The sequence below is a fragment of the Budorcas taxicolor genome, chromosome 10, assembly GCF_023091745.1.
Source record: "Budorcas taxicolor isolate Tak-1 chromosome 10, Takin1.1, whole genome shotgun sequence".
Taxonomy (NCBI): Eukaryota; Metazoa; Chordata; class Mammalia; order Artiodactyla; family Bovidae; genus Budorcas; species Budorcas taxicolor.
In genome coordinates this window covers 88,066,706-88,091,989 of record NC_068919.1, presented here as the reverse complement: position 1 = coordinate 88,091,989, position 25,284 = coordinate 88,066,706, and the positions used below count along the sequence as shown (strand labels likewise).

Genomic DNA, 25,284 nt, shown 5'->3' with positions numbered 1-25,284 from the left:
ATCCATGGGGACATTAGAGGGTAAATACACATTTTTTTTTTTAATTCTTGAATCACTGAATTCTAGATTCAGAAATGGACACACTGGCTTATGATCTCTGAGTACAACATACACTTTGACTCTATAAAAGAGGAGCCCCCAAAGCTATTGAAACCACTGTTGATATTCTCAGGGGTAAATATGGGAACTGAGGCACAGAGAGAAAATAAATTAGACATGTTCCGAGTGGGACCAGTATATGTATGTGATTCCTAACTATATCCTCTTCATTGCTACCTCACTCTTCCCAACTCGTCCTAAGTCCCTCCAACTCATTTGAGATGGTTGAGTAGCTCAGGGACAACAAAAACAAAAACAGGCTTCTAAGACCAAACCTTTGTTCTTATCCAGTCTTGGTCACTCTTTAGCTATGTATGACTGGTTAGTAAATCCTATCAACACTGTCCCTTAAATATCTATTGGATGTATCCCCAAAATTCAACCTCCACTCTCCCATCACAGTTTGGACTCTTATTTCCCACCCTGAACTAATATAAATGCAAACTGAACTACTTTATACTGGTCTGTGGGCCTTCTATCTCCCACATTTCATCCATCACTTGCCAGAGGGACCTGACTTTGCTGTTGTTTAGTCATTAAGTTGTGTCCGACTCTTCTGTGACCTGGTGGACTGCAGCCTGCCAGGCTTCTGTGTCCATGCGATTTCACAGGCAAGAAGACTGCAGTGGGTTGCCATTTTTCTCTCCAGGTCTTAGTTATCTGATTGCTAAACATGGCGTGCCCACTATAATGCAAGGTCCAAATTTGTGGGGAGAACAAAACAAGCTGCTTTACGACTGGCCTTGTCACTCCTTCAGCCACACCTTCTAAAACATCCCCTCAAATCCCTTCTCTTCACTCCCTAAGTCTTAGATTCCATCCATGAGGAAAACGTACTGTTTCCAGAAGTCATCCCTGCATATATGTTCCTTCTGCCTGGAATACATACCCTGCCTGATCTTCCTAGGAGACTCCTGCTACACCACCAAGCCTCAGCACGAATGTCACCCAACCTCTGACACTGTGCTTAATATTTCTCCTTGCATTATTGATATGTTTATGAAAAATATATTACGATCAATTCTCTTGTATCTCTAGTGATCATGAAGTCGCTGGCACACAGTACTCAATGGATGCCTTTGAATGAATGAGTTGGGGCCTTCCTTATTTTCTTCATCAAGAAAATGAGGTTGAGCTTATGCAGCCTGCAGAATGGATGTGAGGGTTAAATGGCCCAGTGTGTATTAAGAATACAGAGCAGGCATGTATTAATAATATCTCTCAATAAGGTTAATTTTCCTTTCCTTTTAATTCAGACTGGAGCAAGGAAGGATTCATCTATCTGTGAAAAGACACATGAAGCCAGAGATGCTAAAAAGCAAAAAAAAAAAAAAAAAAAAAGGCTATGACAATCCCCTTGTGTTGTATTTTGAAGCACCTGTTTCTCATAATTTTGTGACATCTCAATTTATTGCATCCATAATGGGCAGATGTCTTCTGACAGTTAAGCAGCTTTTAGCCAAGGCAGCAATAAAGGTACGAAGTGGCAATGTAAGTGACCTCCATGTCTCTGCATCTGACAGAATCCCAGCCAATGGCAGGTGTGTCACACTTCTGAGCAGCTGTGACACGCTGCCTCAAAGTACGGACGCGCACATTCTCAGGCTGCACACAGGCCTACCTGCAGATTTTCTGAAGATCTCCAGAGTCCCCAGTCTGTTCTTCTGAGACTCCAGGAGTTTCAAGCTTCTAAAACAGCTAGAACTTTCTTTACTTGCTGTCTTCTTTAGAGTAACAGAAAGATCCATGATCAAGGGTATCTCAGATCCCAACCTGATAGAATAACACTTAAGGGTTCATGGACTCTGGGGCAATTTCCTGGGATCATACAACCCTGCGCCTGTGGAAAGGGAAACTTGGAGAACAGGAAGAGAAACAAGAAGAGGCTGAATCTGAGCAGTGCTATCGTCGCCACTCAAAAAATGGTCAGAAGACCTAAGACATATCTCCAAAGAAGACATACAGGTGGCCATGAAGCACATCAAAAGATGTGCAATATCGCTAATTCTTGGTCGTTGTTCAGTCGCTAAATCATATGCTAATTATTAGAGAAATGCAAATCAAAACGACAATGAGGTATCACTTCACACAGTCAGAATGGCCAACAAAAAGTCTATAAACAATAAAGGCTGGACAGGGTGTGAAGCAAAGGGAACCCTCCTACACTGCTGGTGGGAATGTAAATTGGTACAGCTGCTCTGGAGACAGTATGGAGGGGCCTTCAGAAACTAATAGAGCTTCCATATGATCCAGCAATCCCATTCTCAGGCATATACCTGGAGAAAAACATGGTTCAAAAGGATATATGCACCACAGTGTTCACTACACCACTGTTTACAGTACCCAAGACAATGCAAGCAACCTACTAGGTTTCTTAAAAAAGTAACTGTGGTTTCAGCTTCTGGTTCACGATGGTGGAGAAGAAGGACATGTGCTCATCTCCTGTGAGAGCACCAAAACTGCAACTAGCTGCTGAACAACCATGGACGGGAGGATACTCGAATCCACCAAAATAAGATACCCCATGGCCAAAGGCGAGGAAGAAGCTTCAGTGAGATGGTAGGAGGGGTGCAATCATGACAAAATCAAATCCCATACCCACTGCACAGGTGACCCACACACTGGAGAACAGAAATACCAAAGAAGGTCAGCATTGCTGTGAAGGTTCTGAACTCCACATCAGGCTTCCCAGCCTGGGGATCTGACAGAGGGACTGGGAATCAACAGGGAATCTGGCCTTGAGGGCCCGTGGGATTTGATTATAGGACTCCCAGAGGACTGGGAGAAACAGAGACTCCAGACTTGGAGGCGATAAACAGAATTTTGCTCTCATCAAGACCCAGAGGAGAGGAGCAGTGACCCCACAGGAGACTGAATCAACATCACCTGCTAGTGTTGGAGGGCCTTCTGTGGAGGTGTGGGCCAGCAGGGGCTCACTACAGGGACAGGGGCACTTGAAGGTCCCCCTTGGAGTTCACCATTAACCCTACTATAGAGCCCCAGGGATGGGTATCCTCAGGCCAAACAACTACCATAGAGGGAGTACAACCCCACCCACCAGTAGATAATTGGATTAAAGCTTTACTGAGCAAGGCCCTGCCCACCAGAGCAAGACTCAGTTTTTTCCAGCCCTTCCCATCAAGAAGTTTACACAAGGCTTTTAGCATCATCCATCAGAGGGAAAACAGAAGAAGCAAGAAGAAGCAGCCTTATACTGGCTAAAACAAAAATCATATCACAGAAAGTTAATCATGGTGAAAAAGTAGAAAGTTATGTCCCAGATGACCGGACAAGATAAAAACCCCAGAAAAACACCTACATGAAGTGGAGATAGGTAACCTTCCAGAAAAAGAATTCAGAATAATGATAGTGAAGATGATCCAGAAGCTGGGAAAAAGAATGGAGGCGAAGATTGGGAAGGTGCAAGAAATGTTTACCAAAAACCTAGAAGAACTAAAGAACAAACAATACAGAAGAAGAATAATACACTATCAGGAAGCAACAGCAGAATAACTGAGGCAGAAGAACAGATAAATGACCTGGAGGACAGAATGGTGTAAATCACTGTTGCAGAACCGAATACAGGAAAAGAACGAAAAGAAATAAAGACAGCCTAAGAGACCTCTGGGACAACATTAAATGCACCAACATTCACATTAAAGAGGTCCAAGAAGGAAAAGAGAGAGAGAAAGGACCTGAGAAAATATTTGAAGAGATAATAGCTGACAGCTACTCAGTGATGGGAAAGGAAATAGTCAACCAAGTCCAGGAACCACAGAAAGTTCCAAGCAGGATAAACCGAAGGAGGAACATACCGAGACACATAGTAATCAAACTGACCAAAATTAAAGACAGAGATAAAATATTAAAAGAAACAGAGAAAAATGACAAATAACATACAAGGGAACTCTCTCATCAGGTTATCAGCTGATTTCTCAACAGAAATTCTACAAGTCAGAAGGGAATGGCATGATATATTCAAAGTGATGGAAGGGAAGAACCTACAACCAAGAATACTGTACCCAGCAAGACTCTCCTTCAGATTTGATGGAGAAATCAAAAGTTTTTCAGGGAAGCAAGTTAAGAGAACCTTCAGCACCACCAAACCAATTTTACAACAAATGCTAAAGGAACTTCTCTAGGCAGGAAACACAAGAGAAGGAAAAGACCTACAGAAGGTAAACCCAAAACAACTGAGAAAACGGTAATAGGATCATACCTATTGATAATTACTTTAAATGTAAATGGATTAAATGCACCGAGCAAAAGACATAGACTGACTGGTGGATGGAAAATGTGCATATGTATGCACTTCCATCTACCACATCATTCTGCTTGACCTCCTCAAATTGTATGTAATTATTTTAGATTGTTAAGTTAACCATGTTCCCAGTATGGCTTGCAATTGTAATTATCTTTTATTTTTTGTCTGGTTATTGACTGTGAAAACTGATAAACATCTTTTATTCTTGTGATTATGTAACTATTACTCACTTAATACTATTGTATCATGAACGGTCTACAGAAAAATAACAGCACTCTATATCACCAAAACTAGGATCTAATAGAAAAACCTGTAATCACTTTTTAAAATCCAGAAGCATATCAGAATTATCTTGAATTTTTTTGTAAAATACAAATGCTCGAGGGAAGGGGAAAAATGTGTACCTATGGCTAATTCATGTTGATGTTTGGCAGAAACCAACAAAATTCTGTAAAGCAAATATCCTTCAGCTAAAAAAATAAATAAAATTCTCCCAATAATGGAAAAATAAAACAACAAATGCTAAGGTATTGTTTTTTTCTCCAAAGCTCCAGGTATGTTTCTAATGAGCAGTCATGTTTAAATCAAGTGAACTATATGATTATCTTTTACTTTTATTACCTAGTATGTTTCATGTTTTCTATTTTATATGCAGTCCTTCTATTTCATTTAGTTTATGTTCTCCAATTTCTCCATTTCTTCTTTTTTTGATGTATTTCCTAAAGCATTTATCAAGTGTAGTAGAAAAGCTTTAATACACATATGTACATATGTATGATATATATTTTAGAAAACATTAATTTTTGCTTAACTAAAAAAATTAACATTTTGATTCTACTTGTTTGATTTAGCATAAATAGAATGCTAGATTTCTAATTAAAAAATAGATATGAAACAAGCAACAAAGGTTTACTGCATAGGGAACTATAGTCAATATCTTGTAATAATCTAGGATGGAAATAATTTCAAAAATAATATACGTGTATTTGTATAACTGAATAACTTTGCTGTGCACCTGAAACATCGTAAGTCAACTCTACTTCAATAAAATATATACATTTTAGAAAAAACAAATTGCAGTTTCAGAGTGTGAATTTTAAATCATTATACTAGGCTCAAACACATCTTTATTAATCAAAGTAGGCACTATTACAATCAATACATTTTTGCCAATGAGAAATAAGTTTGTTTATTCCTGTAGCATAAAAATCCATGCTTCAGGATTTTATGAACTCTTAGAAAGCATTTTCTGCCTCCTGCTGGTTATGGAAGCATTTTCCCTGCAAAAAGTTGTCGAGATGCTTGAAGAAGTGGTAATCAGTTGGCAAAAAGTCAGGTTAACATAGAGGATGAGGAAAAATTTTTGTAGCCCCATTTGTTCAACATCCGAAGCACTGGTTGTGCGATGTGCAATTGGGCATTGTCACGGAGAACTGGGCCCTTTCTGGCTGGCTGACCGATGCTGGCTGTAGGCACTGCAGTTTTGGGTGCATCTCATACATGCTTCTCATATGTAACGGTTTTGCTAGGATTCAGAAAAGTGTGGTGGGTCAGACTGCTGGCAGACTACCAAACACCGACCATGACCTTTTTTGGGTGCAAGTTTGGCTTTGGGAAGTGCTTTGGAGCTTCTTCTTCAAGCCACCGATTCAGTCATTTCAGGTGATGTATAAAATCCACTTTTTGTTGAAATCTGATCGAAAAATGGTTCATTGTTGCATAGAATAAGAGAGGATGGCATTTCAAAATAGCAATTTTTTTTTATTTGTGGTCAGCTCATGATGCACCCACTTATCACGCTTTTTCACCTTTCCAATCTGCTTCAAATGCTGAATGACCACAGAATGGTAGACACTGAATTCTTCAGCAATTTATCATGTTGTTATAAAAGAATCAGCTTCAGTGATCCTCTTAACTGGTCACTGTCAACTGCTGATGGCCGGCCACTGTGCTCCCCACCTTCAAGGCTCTCATCTCCTTTGCAAAATTTGAACCACCACGGCACTGCACGTTCGTTAGCAGTTCCTGGACCAAGAGTTGATATTGCAAGTTGTCTCTGCTGCTTTATGACCCAATTTGAACCCAAATAAGAAAACTGCTCAACTCTGCTTTTTGCCTAACATCATTTCCCTAACCTAAAATAAACACCAAGTAATGAGTCATTAGTAAAAGAACATAAAGGAAGAAATGCACATTAAAATGTTGTATAACATAACCACACTTATTAAAGAGTATTCTAATATCAAAGAGCAAAGTTCAATAATGCAAAACCATATTTACTTTTGTACCAACTTAAATAAATGTCCATTCACAGATGAATGGATAAAGAAGAGCCGGTACATATACACGATGGAATGTTACTCAGCCTCTAAAAAGAATGCCATTTGCAACAACTTGGACGGACCTGGAGATTATCATACTAAGTGAAGTGAGTGCAACAAAGACAAATATCATATGATATAGTTGATCTGCAAAATATTTTTTTAATGATACAAATGAACACATTTACAAAACAGAAACAGACTCACAGACTTAGAGAAGGAACTTACTGTTACCAGGGGTGAAGTATGTGGGGTGGGCAGGGATAGACTGGGACTTTAGGATGATTATGTATTCACTGCTATACTTAAAACAGATTAACCAACAAGGACCTACCATATAGCATGGGGAACTCTGCTCAATACTCTGTAATAAGCTAAATGGGAAAAGAATTTGAAAAAGAAAAGATACATGTAGGTGTATAACTGAATTGCTTTGCTATACACCTGAAACTAATACAACATTGTTAATCAATTATACTCTTAATATAAAATAAAAAATTTTAAAAGCATCAATGGATTAAAAAAGTGACAGGGACATGTTGGTTGATGAATTACATTTTGCATGGGGGCCTCCTTTCTCTAATACATGCATTTACTCACTGAAAGGGGGTAAAAAATGAACTAAGAAAGAGACAGCCTTTTAGTGATCTTAAGAAATCCAAGAGTCTATTCATTAATCTATCAATTAAAACTTTTAAGTCATGGACCTGAAGTATCCCCAGTATACCAAGGTACTTGTTTTCTTAGATGAATGAATCAGAGAAGTGACAACTTCACTGCAGTGCTGAAATAAGTAAACCTAGCCTCCTAACCCAGAAAGTACTGCAAACTGCAAGGAACAAGGACTAGTTTCCCTGCTCTGCCCTTCATTCACCTTTACCCCTCTACTCAGGATAAGGGAAGACATTGCCAAGCTGATGACATTTAAGAATCACAGAGTTTTATAACTGAATGGGCCCTGGGAGAGCATGAAACCCAATTGCCTCATTTTATTTTTTCAGAACAAGGAAGCCAGAGGATCCAAGTAAGAATCTCAAAGTCACAGATCTAAATAAAGGGCCCAGGTGTTCCTAGGGAAATGGGGCAAGGCCTCAATGGTACTGAAACAAGGGAAAGCAACAAGCATGTTTATATTTGACCTTGGAGACCAGGTTTTCTTCTGTTCCCACATCAGTGAGTCAGTCTCAGCAGACCCCAAGAGATTCAGAGCTGTTTTTAAAGTACTATATCATGTTGGACCTATTCTGCTTTCTAATTGTTATCTCATTCTTTCCTATGATTATTCCTGGATCATTGCCCTTGGTGGATTGATAACAATTTGCAGATTACTCCTCCAACCCCTCCATTAGACTGTGAGCTCATGAAGAACTAAAACCAGGCCTTCTACAAACTTTTATCCTCACAACTTAGCTCACTAAGCCTGGTAGAGACAAAAGGTATGGAATCACCGCATGAAAGTGAAGTGAGTGAAAGTCGCTCAGTCGTGTCCAGCTCTTTGCAACCCCATGGACTACACAGTCCACAGAATTCTCCAGGCCAGAATACTGGAGTGGGTAGCCTTTCCCTTCTCCAGGGGATCTTCCCAACTCAGGGATCAAGCCCAGGTCTCCCGCATTGCAGGCGGATTATTTACCAGCTGAGCCACAATGGAAGCCCAAGAATATTGGAGTGAGTAGCCTATCCCTTCTCCAGCAGATCTTCCCTACCCAGGAATCAAAAACCGGGGTCTCCTGCATTGCAGGCAGATTCTTTACCAACTGAGCTGTTAGGGAAGTCCTAACTACATGAATGTTGTAGTTAATTCCAAAGAAGCATCACAGCTTCATTTCCTACAACTTGAGGGACCAAAAGCCAATGGAACTAAAGTTACTTAATAATGTGTTGAATATTTAAACATTTTAACAATCTCACTTCAATACTCTAAGGAAGGCACAAAACAAATTTGAGTTTTTCATAACATATGACATGCTATCCAGTTTTCCAAAGAAGAGATCAACGCAGGTTGACTTAGGATTACGGTAGTAGAGAGGGAGAGAAGTGGACGGATGTACGATGAGTTTAGATGAGGAGATGAAAGGAACTTGCTGAGACTGAATGAGATGGGAAAAGACAAAACCAAGGGATAAGGCCAAGGACAGTGGTGATGCCATTTTCTGAGAAAGGAAAAACGACAAAGAAAAACAAGCAGTCTAAGTCAGGGAGGAGGAACTTAAGATTTCTATTTTTCAATGTTAAGATTAAGATAGCTATCAGATATTCCAATGAAAACATCAAGAAGACAACTGGACATAGAAATCTGCAGTTCCAGAGAGAGTTCTAGGCTAGAGAACTTATTTGGGAATTACCAACACGTAGATAACCATAGCAACAGATGAGGATACAAAGGGCAACGTACAGACCAGGAGGAGACCCAGGATAGGGAACTGGGACCCTCCCTCCAATATTTAATAACCCTGTGGTATGTGTGTAACACAGTGCTGAAAACTGTGGCAAACAAAAATACCCAAAGCGCTGTTTTTCCTTCAATGACCTTATAATACAACCTCTTTCAGGTATAAGAAAAGAAAAGCCTAGTCAATGTAATGGAAAGTACAGAGAGTTAGGAGTCAGGAACCATGAACTTTAACCATTCTACAGCTGTCCCAAGTTAAAGTGACTAACTTCTCAGGGTTTCCAATGCCTCACTCACAGAAATAAGGATTAGCTGAATTTGCCAGCTCTACTATTACCTGATGTCCTGATTTCCATGTGGCATCCAAGTGACACACTCCAGGCCCCTCGCAAGGCAGGGTACCACTCATTGCTGCTCCAGAAGTGCACAGAAGCCATCAGAGGGGATGGCTGAAAGTGAAGTCCCCAAGCAGCTGTTGCCTGCAAGCTTTTCCTGTTGGAACAGGGTCATCTGACAGAACTCAAAATACCTGCATTCTTGGTTTTCAGTTGGAGTTTACGTCAGATCACTGGAATCCCGGGGACCAGTAAGAGCAGATTTACCCTCTCTATCACGTTTTCTTGATTCTACAAATTAATATTCTCAAAGGCATCCAATTTTCATGACCCTAGGAGGTATTTTATCAGATAGAAGTAGTCCAGGTGGGTGGCCTTATGGGTCAGGGTACCCCAGGCTTAACCATGAAAGGGCACCAAGAAAGCGGTTCAGTAAGATCCCATACTTACACAGTAGGTGATTGTTTATATCTATTCTAGGTGGCTGCCCACCTGGACAGAGCTGACTGGTAGAACAGACAGATGAACTAAACTGAGCCAATCAGGTTCTTTTTGAAAAATGTCAATTCGCATGAAAAACTCCAGATACTGTAGGTCAAGAGAGACGCATCACTTCGATTGCAGTGCGCTGGGCTCCCCTGAGCTGCTCTGCTTTTTCAAGACATAGATTGTGAGGTAATCATTTGATCAATAACTCTCTAGGCAATCATGTATGACAAACCTAGACAGCATATTAAAAAGCAAAAGCATTACTTTTCCAACAAAGGCCCATATAGCCAAACCTACGGTTTTTCCAGTAGTCATGTATGGATGTCAGAGTTGGACAATAAAGAAGGCTGTGCACTGAAGAACTGATGCTTTTGAATGGTGGTCTTGGAGAAGACTCTTGACCATCCCTTGAACTTCAAGGAGATCCAACCAGTCAATTCTAAAGGAAATCAGTTCTGAATATTTCTTGGAAGGACTGATGCTGAAGCTCCAATATTTTGGCCACCTAATACAAAGAGCTGACTCATAAGAAAAGACCCTGATGCTGGGAAAGAGTGAAGGCAGGAGGAGAAGGGGACAAGAGAGGAAGAGATGGTTGGATGGCATCACTGGCTCAATGGACATGAGTCTGAGCAAGCTCCGGGAGCTGTGATGTATAGGGAAGCCTGATGTGCTGCAGTCCATGGGGTCGCAGAGTCAGACACGACTGAACAACTGAACAACAAATCATGTGGTAAGTCTCATTCCTTGACTGTGTTAGCTACTGTCAGTTCTGAAGCTTGCAACCAAGAGAAGCTTATCTAGTAAGTATCAGTCTCCCCATTTTACAGATAAGGAAACTGACTTGGGAAAAATAAGAAATATGTTGTATACTTCCTAGCTATTGAGAGAACCAACTTTAGGAAGCAAGTCCATCTGACTCTAAAATTCATGCTATTAACCACTAGGTCATCCCAAGTCTAAGTACTGGAGTGCAGGTTATTTTTGTCATAGAAATGAGCTTGTGCTGAGCCCTGTTTTATTTCTTGCTAAATAAATGATGGCATGCATTCAGAAAAAAGCCATCTAGGGAAGGGGACAGAATCTGCAGCAGCCTCAAACTAAAGTTTGATGGTCCACAAATAAACCCACAACCTTGCCTACGGACACTTGGTCCCCACTAATTAAACTACAGTTTGGCTACACTGACAAGGAGAAGATGCCTATGCTGTCCCACGTCAACTGATCATCCTACAATAGGTAAGATAGAATATTTCCTCTGTATAGTAGGACTTCTAAAATGGCAAGCAGTCTTCCGGCAGATGCGCTTCAATCAAACAAATAGGCATTAAATGGCTACAGCAGGAAGGCCTTAGCTTTTTACGTCATGGACAGGTCTCCCACAACACTATGATTAACAAAGAAGAAACCAGAACAGCCACAGTTGAACAACTGGGATGGGTGAATCTATCTGCATCTCCTTAGAATAGTAGCAGATCCTGGTGAAAAAGAAAATCTAAATGCAACAGGAAGCCAATTGTTATATGTCAGATTTAGAGTTGCTGGTCCTCATATGTAGCAGAAGCACTCTCGGGGTCCCAAAGAGTTGGACACGACTGTGTGACTAACACTTCCAGGTACTCACATAGTTCCTAGTTCCCTTGTCCTTATTCCCTTGTCTCTGGCTGACAACTTTAACCTGGGAGTTGTATCCAAGACGGGTGTGCTTGTTCACTTTGCTTGGGTTCCTGGCCATTTGGCGTCTTCCCAGAGCCATTCCTAACTCTGCTTTTTCTCTGGATACTGGTTTTCAGCATCTTGCCTATGCTTTCTCCGTTTTATGTAGACAAGTGCCTCTTTCAGCCACCATTTCTGTTGTGTGGCCAACGGCACCAGGGGACAGACACTACTATGAAGCCCAAATATAGAACAGAGTTGGGGTTAGATGGGACACACTGCCTCAGGGATTGTCTTAGTCTTCTCAAATTTGGTACAAATGAATTTCAGGCTTAGTACTGCTTCTAGGGAAAAAAATTAGAGAACTGTAAATGGAATGAACACATTGATGGTGTTATGGTGGGTGGGGTAGCACTCCTTGCCAAAGAGGATGACGGTCTTGCATAAGGGATGTTAACACTCACCCTTACCACTCTTCAGAAGTGCCTGTAATGGATCTTGAGGGTCAGAGACAGAGAGAGGCCACAGTTTTATTATTAAAAGGAGATTAAAAAAATCCAAGTAACCTCAGGTCTCCCTTTCCCAACCACTCACCCATATAGGCGTGGCCTCTCCCATCTGTCTGCCCTCCTGATCCCCTAAGACATCAGGCCTGATATCTGCCACACATTAGCACACTCCCCAACTTTCCCTCTCCCCAAAGGCTATACACCCCGTGATCAAAATCAAGGGCTATGTCAGTTTCTTTTGCCCCTTCATTCCCAGCCTCTAACACAGTGCCTGGAGCGAATTCAGATTTCAACAAACGTCTGCCGCATGTATGAAAAAATGAACAAAAGAGACTCAAAGCATCTCTGCTGATGAATCAGTTTCAATAAAGAAAAACAATGTCACAGGGAAACTATTTTCTTTGCCAGCAAAGTAGAGTCCCATCATTTTTACACTCCACTAACTCATTCTGAACACGGTGTCGGGAACAATACAGGACCAGAAGACAATTAGCCGGGGAACAAAACAACCAGTGGACCCGTCTGGGGTTTGAGCGATGTATAGATCAAATGTCTTTAATTTGCTAGCTCCTTCTCATTTGGCCACAATGGATGATTTTTGGCTGCACTGTACCAGGAATAATTGTCCCTCATATATCCCCAATCAGCTGCCGTTTAATGACTAGTCAAAAGTGACAACATAAAAGGTGCAATGACTTTCACTGTATTTGGCAAACCTTGGACCAACCTCCTCTGATTTGCCCGTGGAAAGGTGATCCTGGGGACACCCTGCACAGCTGTCTCCAGCCACTGCTGCTTGTCTTCAGTAATCACAAGGCCCTTGAGTTGGAAAGGGATGTCTGATGGGACCTTGGGTTCTTACACTACCTTCCTTAACGGTGTACCATCCACAATATCCTGACTTCTATCCAAATGGTCTCATGTATCACAGTGGTCAAATGACCTTTCTGTCTCCCCAAACCAGCAACTGAGATCATCTACCCTAAAAAAGAGATTTGGAAAGCATTCAGGAGCTCGACAGACTGGCCAGCCAAATGAGGCCCACTTCTGTTCCAGGTGGCAGCCTCCTCATCTCAGCTCATGTTCTGGGGTCGCTGCTCTGAAAATTCAGTGAATCTGAATTTAACTTCTATGAGCCTCAAGAAAGCTCCTTTTCCTTTATTCCAATATCCTATGTTCTCTTTTTCAGTCCAGCTGTAGGGAAGGTTTGCAGTTCTCTTGAAACGCACTTTAGCTAGCTATATGGTTGACCTCAAAAAATGAGTCCTTGAAAACCCTTGCCTGGTTACCCAAGCCTGTTCCAGGATCCCTTCTCATCACCAGACTTCTGAAACCTGAACAAGTCTGGCCACTGGTATACTTAAGAGATGAGGCCCTGTATGTCGCTAATCAGGAAAGTCTTCTTTGAATTTCCATGTTCTCCTAGTGGTCCAGCCCATGCTGCTGTCCTTCATCTTCTATACAAGAACCAAACATCTATGCTTCCTGTATAGATGTCTCAACACCTCAACTAAATAAATGATAAGCTTCTGGAGACAGAAGCTATGTCTACTCCAAACACAGTATTCTCGAAGCTCTAGAAAGCTATGCCCTCAGCAAAAATTTGTTAACTGTCTAAAGTATACTTTCATATAAAATCAAGGTAGACAATTCATAGACAGTCAGCTAAACTGTGTGTCATTGGCATGTAAAAGAATTAACCAAGCTGCAATCTGGACATGGCTTATAGACTGGCATCTCTGTACCTTGATGTTATCTCTTTGCTTACCTTTATCTCTGCCTTGTACCCAAACTGTAAATTGAGTGCAAATGTAAGAAGTTAAAGTGGTAGATGGTCTCTTCTAAAGGGTCAGCCCCCACTGTTTGTTCCCCAACATTTCAGCCACCTCTCACACCCTTCCCCCCACCCTCACTCCCCCCCTCCATTCAGTTATCAACTTTGTTTGGTTCCCCAACTGTGCCATGATCTCTTACCTCTTGGCACACAACATCCTTCCAATCTAAGACATATGGTTTTCTCCCACCTTGTTGCCAAGCTACCTATTACTCATATTTCAAGTCTCAACCTACATACTTCTTTCTGCAGAAGCTTTCTATGAATCCCTACAGTATGTTGGATCCCCCCGAAAAGGAATCCCAAGATTTTCTGTACTTTCCTGATAATGATGTCGATGGCAATCATTATAACCATAACAATCACTGACATTGACTATACGCTTTCCATAGTGCAGGAATCTATTGACTCATTTAATCCTGCTTACTAGTAGGGAGGAGGCTTCCTTTGTGGCTCAGCTGGTAAAGAATCCGCCTGCAATGTGGGAGACCTAGATTCGATCCCTGGGTTGGGAAGATCCCCTGGAGAAGGGAAGGGGCAACCCACTCCAGTATTCTGGCCTGGAGAATTCACGGACTGTATAGTTCGTGGGGTCACAAGGAGTCGGACACGACTGAGCGACTTTCGCTTCACTTCACTTAGCAGGTAACGAAAGTGAAAGTGAAAGTCACTCAGTCGTGTCGGACTCTTAGTCCATGGAATTCTCCGGGCCAGAACACTGGAGGAGGTATCCTTTCCCTTCTCCAGGAGATCTTCCCAACCCAGGGGTCAAACCCAGGTCTCCCACATTGCAGGCAGATTCTTTACCAGCTGAACTACAAGGGAAGCCCAAGAATACTGGAGTGGGTAGCCTATCCCTCCTCCAGGGTATCTTCCTGACCCAGGAATCAAACTGGGGGTCTCTGGCATTGCAGACGGATTCTTTACCAACTGAGCTATGAGGGAAGGAACCTGATTATCTCCATTTTAAAGAAGAGGAAATCAAGTCTCAATGATATTATCTTGAGTTCATATCACTCTATAAAGGCCACATTTCTCATCCAGTCTTACCCCAGAATTCATGTTCTCAACCAACACACCATTGCCTCATAAAATTCAACATGTAAGTGATTATTTATTTAACAACTAACTATTCCACTGGGCAGCAAGTTCCAAAGAACAGGGCTGGGGCTATTTTTAGCCTAATCTGAGAGTTAGCCCAGAGAAAGCACCCAAAAAGCATGAGTTCAAGGAACAAATGAAACAGCCAGTTGGTGAGCCCACCCAGAATCCCCAAAGAAAAAGTATTGGCCTTCTCAAAGAGAAGATGTCAAACATTCCATCCAGAAAGCATCATGACCTAGCTCCTATTTATGCTAGTTTCCCTCTTTACGATCCAATCCTAGCCAAATCGAACCAAACATCCAGACCTAGAAAGGGTGTCATCTGGAAAGCAGTGAACGTAAGAAAATTCTCCTCCAGAAGCACGCAAGCACAGGGAGGTCCAAAAGAAGTGTCTGCGATAGCAAAGGAAACCCGGGCACGTCTCCCCACTCTCAACCCAGCGCATCACCGCACGACTCACCCCGCTCGCAGGTCCGTCCCCAGTAGCCAGTGCCCGTGCAGTCGCAGATGAAGCGGTTCCAGCCATCCTTGCACACGGCGTTGTTCTTGCAGGGGTAGCTGTCACACTGCTTGGCGCTCATCCGCGAGCAGGAGGACTTGACGCCCGCGGCGTTCTGCATCTCCGCCAGCTGCCGGATGTTCTTGCTGCGCCCGTCGATGAACAGGTCGCGGATGCAGCCCACATAGCCGTAGTTGAGCATGGCGGTCCAGAGCTCGGTGGGGAGGATGAGGCCAGCGCGGTTCTCTGGCAGCCCGCCCAGGTACATGTCCCCCTCCAGGTCGAGGATCTCGCTCTCCCCGCTGGCGGTGAACGGCGTGCGCCTGCTGTTCACTGATATGGTACCTGGGATGGGAGGATGGAGACAAAGAGTGAGCTCACAGCCCTCCTGGCATCCCAGGTGAGCCTCCCAGTTGATGAACCGAATGAAAGGAACCTAGCAGGTGAAATGGGAGAACACTGTGGCCCGGCCAGGAGAGTACCATGTGAGCGGGGAGTGAAAGGCCACAAGATGGTAAAAAAGGACAACGCAGGTCATTTGGTTCTGGTCCCTGGCAGCTAAGACAGCTGAGCCCAGAGGAAGACCCAGGACAATCCCAGTGGCCAGTACCTAAAATACTTTTTTTTTCCTACCTAAAAGTCTTGGCTGAAAGGTTGCATGCCATATAGATGGACAGCAGCACCATCCCCTCCTGTGTTTAAATCCTAGCTCTGCCACATACTAGCCAGATAAACTTGAAGAATCGACTTCACTTTTCTGGTCCTCAATTTCCTCATCTGTAAAATGGGAAAGGAACTGTCCCACCTCACAGGTTGCCGTGATGGCTGCATGCCTGCATGCTAAGTTGCTTCAGCCACGTCCAACTTTGCAACCCTATGGACTGCAGGCGGATGAGCTCATATATGTAAGGTGCTTTTTACTCTGTACCTAGGACAGAGTCTGTAAGTCCCGCCTGAGTCTTCACCACTGGCTCACCATTGCCAGAAAGATGGAACCTGCTTGTCTGTCTCTCTCTGCTCTCTCTCCATGCGCTGATATCCTCTGTACTTGTCTTAGGTACCAGTCCAGCCAGTATGTATTTTCAACACTCATTGCTTTTGATAAATTTTAACTGGAACATGTTTCTTCATTGTGTTCACTTGACAAGTATGTATCGGAACCTGTTCTATCTCTAGTATAGTTCTAGGCACAGACACGAATTTGACAGCCATGTCCCTGCTCTCATGAAGCTGATGTTCCAGAGTAGAGGAAGAGAAAATAAACAAGTCACCAAATAAACAAAAGAGACAGACGAATGCCAATTGGGAGGAAGGCAGATAAATGGGTGCAGCAGCCCCAGCAGACGGGTTCTGCTTTCAAGTGGACGGTTGGTAAAGGCTTCTCTAAGCAGGTGACATGTAAGCTGAAAGCAGAAATCTGAGAAGGATCCAGGCATGCCAAGTCCAGGGGGAAGAGAAACGTGTCTGGCACCGGGAATGGTACTTACAGAGGCCCTGGGGTAGGCAGGAGTGTGGCTAGAGTCGAGGTTGCCAGAGGACGTCAACAAGAGATGAGATCAGAGCTGGACTGGTCACACGAGCTCACAGATGCAACCCTGAGCCTGACCTGGAACTTGGGAACTGGGGTTCCAGTCTTAAATGCCCTTCTAACCCTGCACCAGTCCCTGAACCCAGTTACAGATCAGTTTCCTAACTGAAAAATTAAACTGATATCTGAACATCATGCCAAAACTTTCAAAACTGTAGTCTTCTCAAAGTCCTTTATTGGTACCAGGATAACAGGGCCATCCATCAGCCAGCTTTCCCTCATCTGCGTCTCAATTCCCTCAGCTATGACAGAGGACAGCATGAGGGCCTGGGAGATCAAATGAGATCAAGAAAGTGAAGCACACTCTAAATTGCAAAGGACACCCAGCGGCAGAAAGCAGATAGAGCACGAGGGGCCGCTGGGGAGCTCAGTTAGGCCCACTCTCCCAACTCTCTCCTGCAAATTTTCTCCTGGATAAACCAGCTTTCCCTTTTTGCTTTTAAATCGTAAAAAAAAAAAGAAAAAAAAAAAAAAAACCTACAATAAGACTGTCCTGGCCACCCTTTTTAGTACTTTCTGTGCTTTTCTGGACTCAAGCTTCAGAATAATCTTGTGGCTGACGTTCGTATTTCCCCTATTTTACAAATGAAGAAAGGGACTCAAGCCTCATCATCTTCTCTCTTGCACAGTTTGCCTTCTTTACTCACTACACCCCACTGAAATAATCTGATCACCAACAGCAAGGAGCTTCTATTGCCAAGTGAAGAACATCACCTGGAACCGATTTAAATAGTGGAGCCTTAAGCAATCCATCCTGAGCAAAATCCTCCTCTAAGTGTGTGACCACAACTGTTTTGAGAGTCAGTCTTCCAGTTGGGGAATGAAAATAAAAGGTTCCCAAGATCACCTCTCAGTCATATTCTTCAGGATGAGCAGCAGGCACCACAGTTTTAGAGTTAACTTTTTATAAGGATTCCCAGAAGCTTCAGTGGTAAAGAATCTACCAGCCAGTGCAGGAGACACAAGAGATGTGGGTTTGATCCCTGGGTCAGAAATATCCTCTGGAGTAGGAAATGGCAACCTACTTCAGTATTCTTGCCTAAAAAATCCCATGGACAGAAGAGCCTGGCAGGCTAAAGTCCACAGGGTCGCAGAAATGTCAGAGAAGACTTCAGGGACTGAAAAACAAAGACAAAATGTTTTTATAACTATTCATTTTAATATCAGTTCAGTTCAGTCACTCAGTCATGTCTGACTCTTTGCGACCCCATGAATCGCAGCACGCCAGGCCTCATTTTAATATAGGTCTGTTAAACTACTGCACAATTGTACTCATCTCACATGCTAGCAAAGTAATGCTCAAAATTCTCCAAGCCAGTCTTCTTCAAGTGAACCAAGAACTTCCAGATGTTCAAACTGGATTTAGAAAAGGCAGAGGAACCAGAGATCAAATTGCCAACATCCGCTGGATCATCAAAAAATCAAGAGAGCTCCAGAAAAACATTTGCTTTATTGACTATGCCAAAGCCTTTGACTGTGTGGATCACAACAAACTGTGGGAAATTTCGAAAGAGATAGGAATACCAGACCACCTGACCTGCCTCTTGAGAGATCTGTATGCAGTTCAAGAAGCAACAGTTAGAACTGGACATGGAAAAATAGACTGGTTCCAAATAGGAAAAGGAATACATCAAGGCTGTATATTCTCACCCTGCTTATTTAACTTATATGCAGAGTACATCATGAGAAACACTGGGCTGGAGGAAGCACAAGCTGGAATCAAGATTGCTGGGAGAAATATCAACAACCTCAGATATGCAGATGACACCACCCTTATGGCAGAAAGTGAAGAAGAACTAAAGAGCCTCTTGATGAAAGTGAAAGAGGAAAGTGAAAAAGTTGGCTTAAAGCTCAACACTCAGGAAACTAAGATCATGGCATCTAGTCCCATCACTTCATGGCAAATAGATGGGGGAACAGTGGAAACAATGGCTGACTTTATATTCTTGGGCTCCAAAATCACTGCAGATGGTGACTGCAGCCATGAAACTAAAACACACTTGCTGCTTGGAAGGAAAGTTATGACCAACCTAGACAGCATATTAAAAAGCAGAGACATTACTTTGCCAACAAAGGTTCGTCCAGTCAAAGCTACAGTTTTTCCAGTAGTCATATATGGATATGAGAGTTGGACCATAAAGAAAGTTGAGCACCTAAGAATTAATGCTTTTCAACTGTGGTATTGGAGAAGACTCTTGAGAGTCCAAGGGACTGCAAAGAGATCAAAGCAGTCAATCCTAAAGTAAATCAACCCTAAATATTCATTGGAAGGACTAATGCTGAAGCTTCAATATGCTGACCACCTGATGCAAAGAACTGACTCATTGGAAAAGACCTTGATGCTGAGAAAGGTTGAAGGCAGGAGAAGAGGATGGCAGAGGATGAGATGGTTGGATGGCATCACTGACTCAATGGACATGAGATTGAGTAAGCTCCAGGAACTGGTGATGGACAGGGAAGCCTGACATGCTGCAGTCCATGGGGTTGCAAAAAGTTGAACTGACTGAGCGACTAAACTGAACTGATAAGAACGACATACCAGAAAATACTCTCAGGAAGAAATGAAGTTCTTCATTTCTTAAAAAAGCCTTCTGAAATTTCTTCAAATCTAAACTGGTTTAAAGAATAATAGACCCAAGTGTAAATATTAATGTGCTCCCCAGGAAATGCATTAAGAGCCTTTTTTTTTTTCCCCAATTATAGTATTCCCCATCTCCACAGCATGTAAAGGACAGGAGTGTCTCTGATACTGTATTTCTTCCATGGCACATTGTTTAAAAAATGAGTTTCTATCAGGTTTAAATACTTTTAAATAATTTATTGACAAGAATATATTGTAAAACAAAAAATAATCTAAAAGGTAATATGATAATTTGTGTTCTTACTGCAATAATTTGATTATAAAAAATCACTTATGAGAGCTAAATTACACTGTATAAATGTCACTTTTAAAACTTGTAAGTTTGACATAACATCTAAGACCCATTTTTGTGTCTCTAAGACTAATTATTTTGTGTCCCTTTTGAATTTTTAAACTTCTAATTAACATTGATTATGAAAGTATTTCTGAATAAAAATAAATCTACATTTAAAACATATTAAAATGTTCTTATGCTGCTTATACATGAAAATTATTTTTTTGTTGTTTAGTCACTAAGTCATGTCCACTCCTTGCAACCCCATGGACTGCAGCATGCCAGGCTTCCCTGTCCTTCACTATATCCCAGAGTCTGCTCAAGTTCATGTCGGTTGAATTAGTGATTCCATGCAACCATCTCATCCTCTATCACCTCCTTGCTTACTCAGTAAATTTTTATGGGCTTTAATCAAATTTATCAGTGTGTGTTGTATTCAGTAGCTAAGTCACGTCCACTCTTTGCCACCCCATAGACTGCAGCACACCAGGCTCCTGTTCTTCACTATCTCCTGGAGTTTGCTCAAATTCATGTCCGTTGAGTTGGTGATGCCATCCAACCGTCTCATCTTCTGTCACCCCCTTGTTTACTCAGTAAACTTTTATAGGTCTTGATCAAATTTATCAGTGTGTCAAAGTATTAACCAATGCCATAGTGAAAGTGAAGTCACTCAGTCATGTCCGACTCTTTGCGACTCCATGAACTGTAGCCCACCAGGCTCCTCTGTCCATGGGATTCTCCAGGAAAGAATACTGGAGTGGGTTGCCATTTCCTTCTCCAAACCAATGCCATAGCACCCAAGTATAAAATTAAAGTGTTTTGTAATCAAAACTTGTTTGTCAAAATGGGTCTGATGGTTCTAACCAGACAAAATAACACCCTACTTGAAAAAGCAATTAGTGTTGAGAATAAACAGAAATAGATATGTGGCAATTTTACATGTTCTAACCTCCCTGTGACTCAGATAGGTGACATTTAAGCTGTGCCAAGGTCTAGGTTAGTCAATCATGAAAGCCGTCAACCATGACCAGTCCGAAAACCCAATGTGCACGGTCTTAAAAACTAGCAGGAGTGTTTCCTTTATAATTCTCAGATAGCTTTCTCGCTCGGCCCTGGCCGACATTTACGGATAAACTTTGAAAGATTTGGCCTCAGAAGAAATTAAATTTGTGTGTTTTCTGCTTAAAAAGAACAAAATGCTCATTCTTGCCCAACAAGCACATTTCATTTGAAGTCTCTTGGTTCCGATCAAATTTCAGGCAATCAATAAGGCAGCCTTCTTGGCAATAAACCATCCAGGTCTACAATCTGCCACCCGTCCGCCCTTTGCACGGAACCTAAGCGGCTCCTCCTAAGGGCAACATTGCTCATCTCTGCCATCCCTCCAGCTCTGGGAGGATGCGGAAGAGCCATCCACGCATGCCTGGCTACAGCCTGTTAGGGGAACTACTGCTTTCTATTATCGGTCAATTGCACCCAGAAACAAAGTGTCCAAAAGGAAGGCATTTTTGTGTTCACCAGGAGAGAAAAACCTTCAAAATATGGCAAACAGAGCCGAGACATTTCTTGAGTATGATACTACCTAAATGGAAAATCAGGAAATAAATGCAAAATTCAGATGCTCTAATTACTACTCTGGGTGAAATGTCCTTTCTGATGGCACAGGGTGTGACCTTCATCGCCACATGTCCACAGAAAGCAGGCAGACTGTCCAGGCATTCCAAAGCCTCAGCTTCTCTATTTGTGTTTCCCCACTCCCCATCCTTTGTTACTATTCTAGAGTGGCTATGTACTGCCTGGAGCTAGCTTGTTTGATCCATGGCTGCAGAAACAAAGCCACTTGAAGCAAATGCAGAAGGTTATGAAGACGAAGGGAGAGTTAGTGAGGTCTGAGCAAACAGTGAAATATAGGCTTTCACACCAAAGGAAGGCTTTAAATTGAACATGACTTCAGGAAAAATCAATTTGTCTTTTCCTTTCTTGTCATAATTTTCCCCTGCAATATGACTCTTGACAATTATTGAAGGGTGAATCGTTGCATAAACCCTTGCACAGTGCAGCTTATTCTACAAGAGTAATCACATAGAGCAGCATCTGTGATGTCACAGTTGGTTTCTATGGTGATAAGAAAAAGGAGAATAAGAAGAGAAGGGGGAAAAAACCCATCACACCAGTGACATGACAGTCACTTTGGTAGCAGTTAGAATGCTCCTTGTAAAACCATCCTCAGTCCCAGGGTCTCAGAGCTATCACTGAAACCACTGTGCAGTGAGTGACAAGGGAGATGAGAAGAATGTCAGCCTTTGATAAGCCAGGTGTCTTGTTCAGTAACATCATCTTACAACAAGCATTAAGGAGAATAGCAGAAGAATCAGCAAGTACAAACACTAAAAAAGAAAAAAAAAAACTATAAGGAAGGGGAAGTTTGCATACACCCTGCCTCTTCCTACCTGATCTGCCATCTCGCTGAATATCCACATGGTACCATTCCCCATCGTTGGCTTTCTTCTGCGTGGCTTTCACTTTAATGGTGCCTGAGCCCATGTCAAGCAGCAGGTACAGGTTGCCATCGAGGAGTTCCACAGCAAAGAAGTCCACCTTGGTGTTCTTCTGGCTCCGAGCATCCTTCCTCTCTTGGGGCTTGCCGTGAGTGAAGAGGATCAGGCCGTTGGGCTCAGTGGTGCGAAAGTCAAAGGAGATAGAGCCCATGCGTTTGGTGTTCCACTTGGGCAAGCTGATGTAAGCCTCTGGGGTCTCAAAGTTGATGGGGTCCAGTGTGGCCACATTCTCACACTTGAATACCACCTCGCCGTAGATCTTCATCTTGGTGTCCCCAATCCTGGCCAAGCGAGACAGCTCCAGACGGATGTCGTTATTCTTATAAACAACCTGTCAAAAGTCAAACAAGTGCCATATGAATCAATCTTGCAAGCTGCAACCACCCATCGCTCACTGGGAACTCAGGGGAAAGCCCTGAGAAGAAGCTTCAGGACACAAGAGTCTGAAATAATATGAGAAACATGAGCCACAGCACTTTAAAAGCAGCTGCACAAACCTCTGAGGTGCGCACAAGCTGGGAAGAAGCCCCTGTATCTCCGCTGTGTTCCTTTTGTCTGTTTCCTTCTGGCCGATTTTTTGCAGCATCAGAAAGTTACACAATGCAAGCAGAAATCAAGAAAGACTGAGTTGCACAGACACAAATACTTCCAGAGATATTTACTGCAGTGTCCTCAGTAAAAGACCAGAAACAACCTAAATGACCATCAGTGACAGACTGGCCCATCCGTATAATGGACTATGAGGCAGCCCTCAAAAACAAAGCAGCGCTCCCAGTTCTGACGGGGATTTTCTGAGTAATACTGTTAAGTGAATCAGCGAGGAACAGAACCATGTGAATTATGCTATCATTATGCAAAGCGGGTGTGTGTGTCAGGAAGTGTGCATTTTATGTATATATGTTTGCAAATGCATTAAACATTTTTGGAAGGAAACACAAGAAACTGTAAAATGGTCACTAGGGAGAGGATTTGTAGAATTAATATTCAGGAGTGGAGACAGACTTACTTTTCACTATATCTTGCTGTACAGTTTGTTTTACTATATAAGATGACTGAGTGTTAAGCATTGGGAGGGAAGATCTATATTTTTCTCCACATTGCATGTATCCTCTATATACACAAAGTAAGAGAATGAAACACCCTAAAACATGTTTTTAAATTATGACTTTCTAAACCTCATATAATCTATGTAGAAGTAAGGATTAATCTTTTTCCCCAGATTAGAATTTCAGAGGTTTTGTTGTTGTTAAAACTGAATTTTGATGCAGGGCCCTCAGACAGGTCTTGGTCCTTTGATCTCTAGGCAATGTCACATCCATACTGTAACAATAAACAGGCGAAAACAGAGGGCAAAGAGGCTAGCATCTGAGTACTGATTATGTAGACCACTTTAATATGTCCTTCACATTGTCTTATTCAAATTCTAAATCAGGACCTCGATTTAGGTTCCAGTCCTACATCCACTACTTCCAAGCTGTGTGAACTTCAGAGTTATTTAATGTCCTCTGGTTTGCTTCCTCCTTTGACAATGGGAATATAGGAATAGACTGTTTCTTAAGGATGGAATGAGTTACTACATGGGAAGCACTTAGAAAGGACACGGAGTATGGGAACAAATTTCTCAGCTATTTTGAGTGTGGCTGTTAACTCACTTGGTCCTTTCTACAGCCCTGAGAAAGTTGTCTTATCTCCATTTTCAGTAAAATAACGAGACTTAAGTGCTAAACTCTTACAACTCATCTCAGTGATAAAAAGTTAATTGAGTGAGTCATTCCAGTATATATCATTTAATCCCAAACGTCTAGCTGTAGAATTGCTTCTCTTCTATCTCCCAACATGAGGAGAGAATCAAGCAAAGATGTATGCCTTTTCACATGGATTAACAACAAAGAATTGAAAAAGTTTCTCCTACCATACGACCTTCGCCATGGGTGAAATCATAGTCAGTAACACTGAGAACAGTAACAATACTAATATTTACTGAGCACCTCCTACCAGGCTCTGTACTCAGGATCTGAAGTCTAGCACCCCATCAGATCTTGACAACACCCATTTGAGGTACCTACCATCATTCTCCCATTTTACAGATGCAGAAACGGACAGGGCCAGTAGTTAAGGAACCAGTCCATGGTCACACAGCCAGTTACGTGCCAGAGTAGGACTTGAACCCAGGGAGTTAGCTCCAGAGTCCATGTGCTTTGCCACCTACGGACATTCAGCACAAGGCTGTACCACCAGCACCCATGAGCTCATCTGTAATAACACGCTGGAAATCACGCATGTTCAACTTCCCAGTTCAAAAGCTAAATTTCTTAATTCTAGCGGACTGACCATGCGCAAAAGGAAAAAAAAAAAAACTGCAAGATTCTCAGGCAATCACTCAAGTGAGTGAGAAAAGAAATGAAAAATGTTTAATGGCTAGCAGCTTCTCCTTTCTAATCCCCATGAAACAACATGTGAGAGCTCTCTGTCATAACCTAACTTCAGCTTTCTTTGCATTTGGGTTAAATGCCTATGACCAAAGTTCTTGTAAAGGTTAATTATTAATGTAGAACAATAGGGGATCCCACAGGGACAGACTGAGGCTCAGCTCCATTGCACAATAAATGGAAAAAGAACTCAAACATCTCTACAGGAGGCAGAAGGATAAAATGAAAAGGGCCTTTTAAAAGAATGCAGCATCCTATGAAGAGGAACTCTTCTGTGAGAAGGGTATGGAAC

General features: G+C 42.3%; 1 protein-coding gene across 1 annotated transcript in view; it reads right to left on the bottom strand.

Moving 5' to 3' along the window:
- The window catches only part of NRXN3 (neurexin 3), a 1,753,959-nt gene that overhangs the window by 1,238,952 nt on the left and 489,723 nt on the right, over nt 1–25,284 (bottom strand). The window contains exons 7-8 of the mRNA XM_052647275.1: nt 22,456–22,894; nt 15,464–15,847 (exon numbers count right to left, since the gene is read on the bottom strand). Of these exons, the coding sequence (XP_052503235.1) occupies nt 15,464–15,847; nt 22,456–22,894 (823 nt within the window). The remainder of the gene's footprint in view (nt 1–15,463; nt 15,848–22,455; nt 22,895–25,284) is intronic.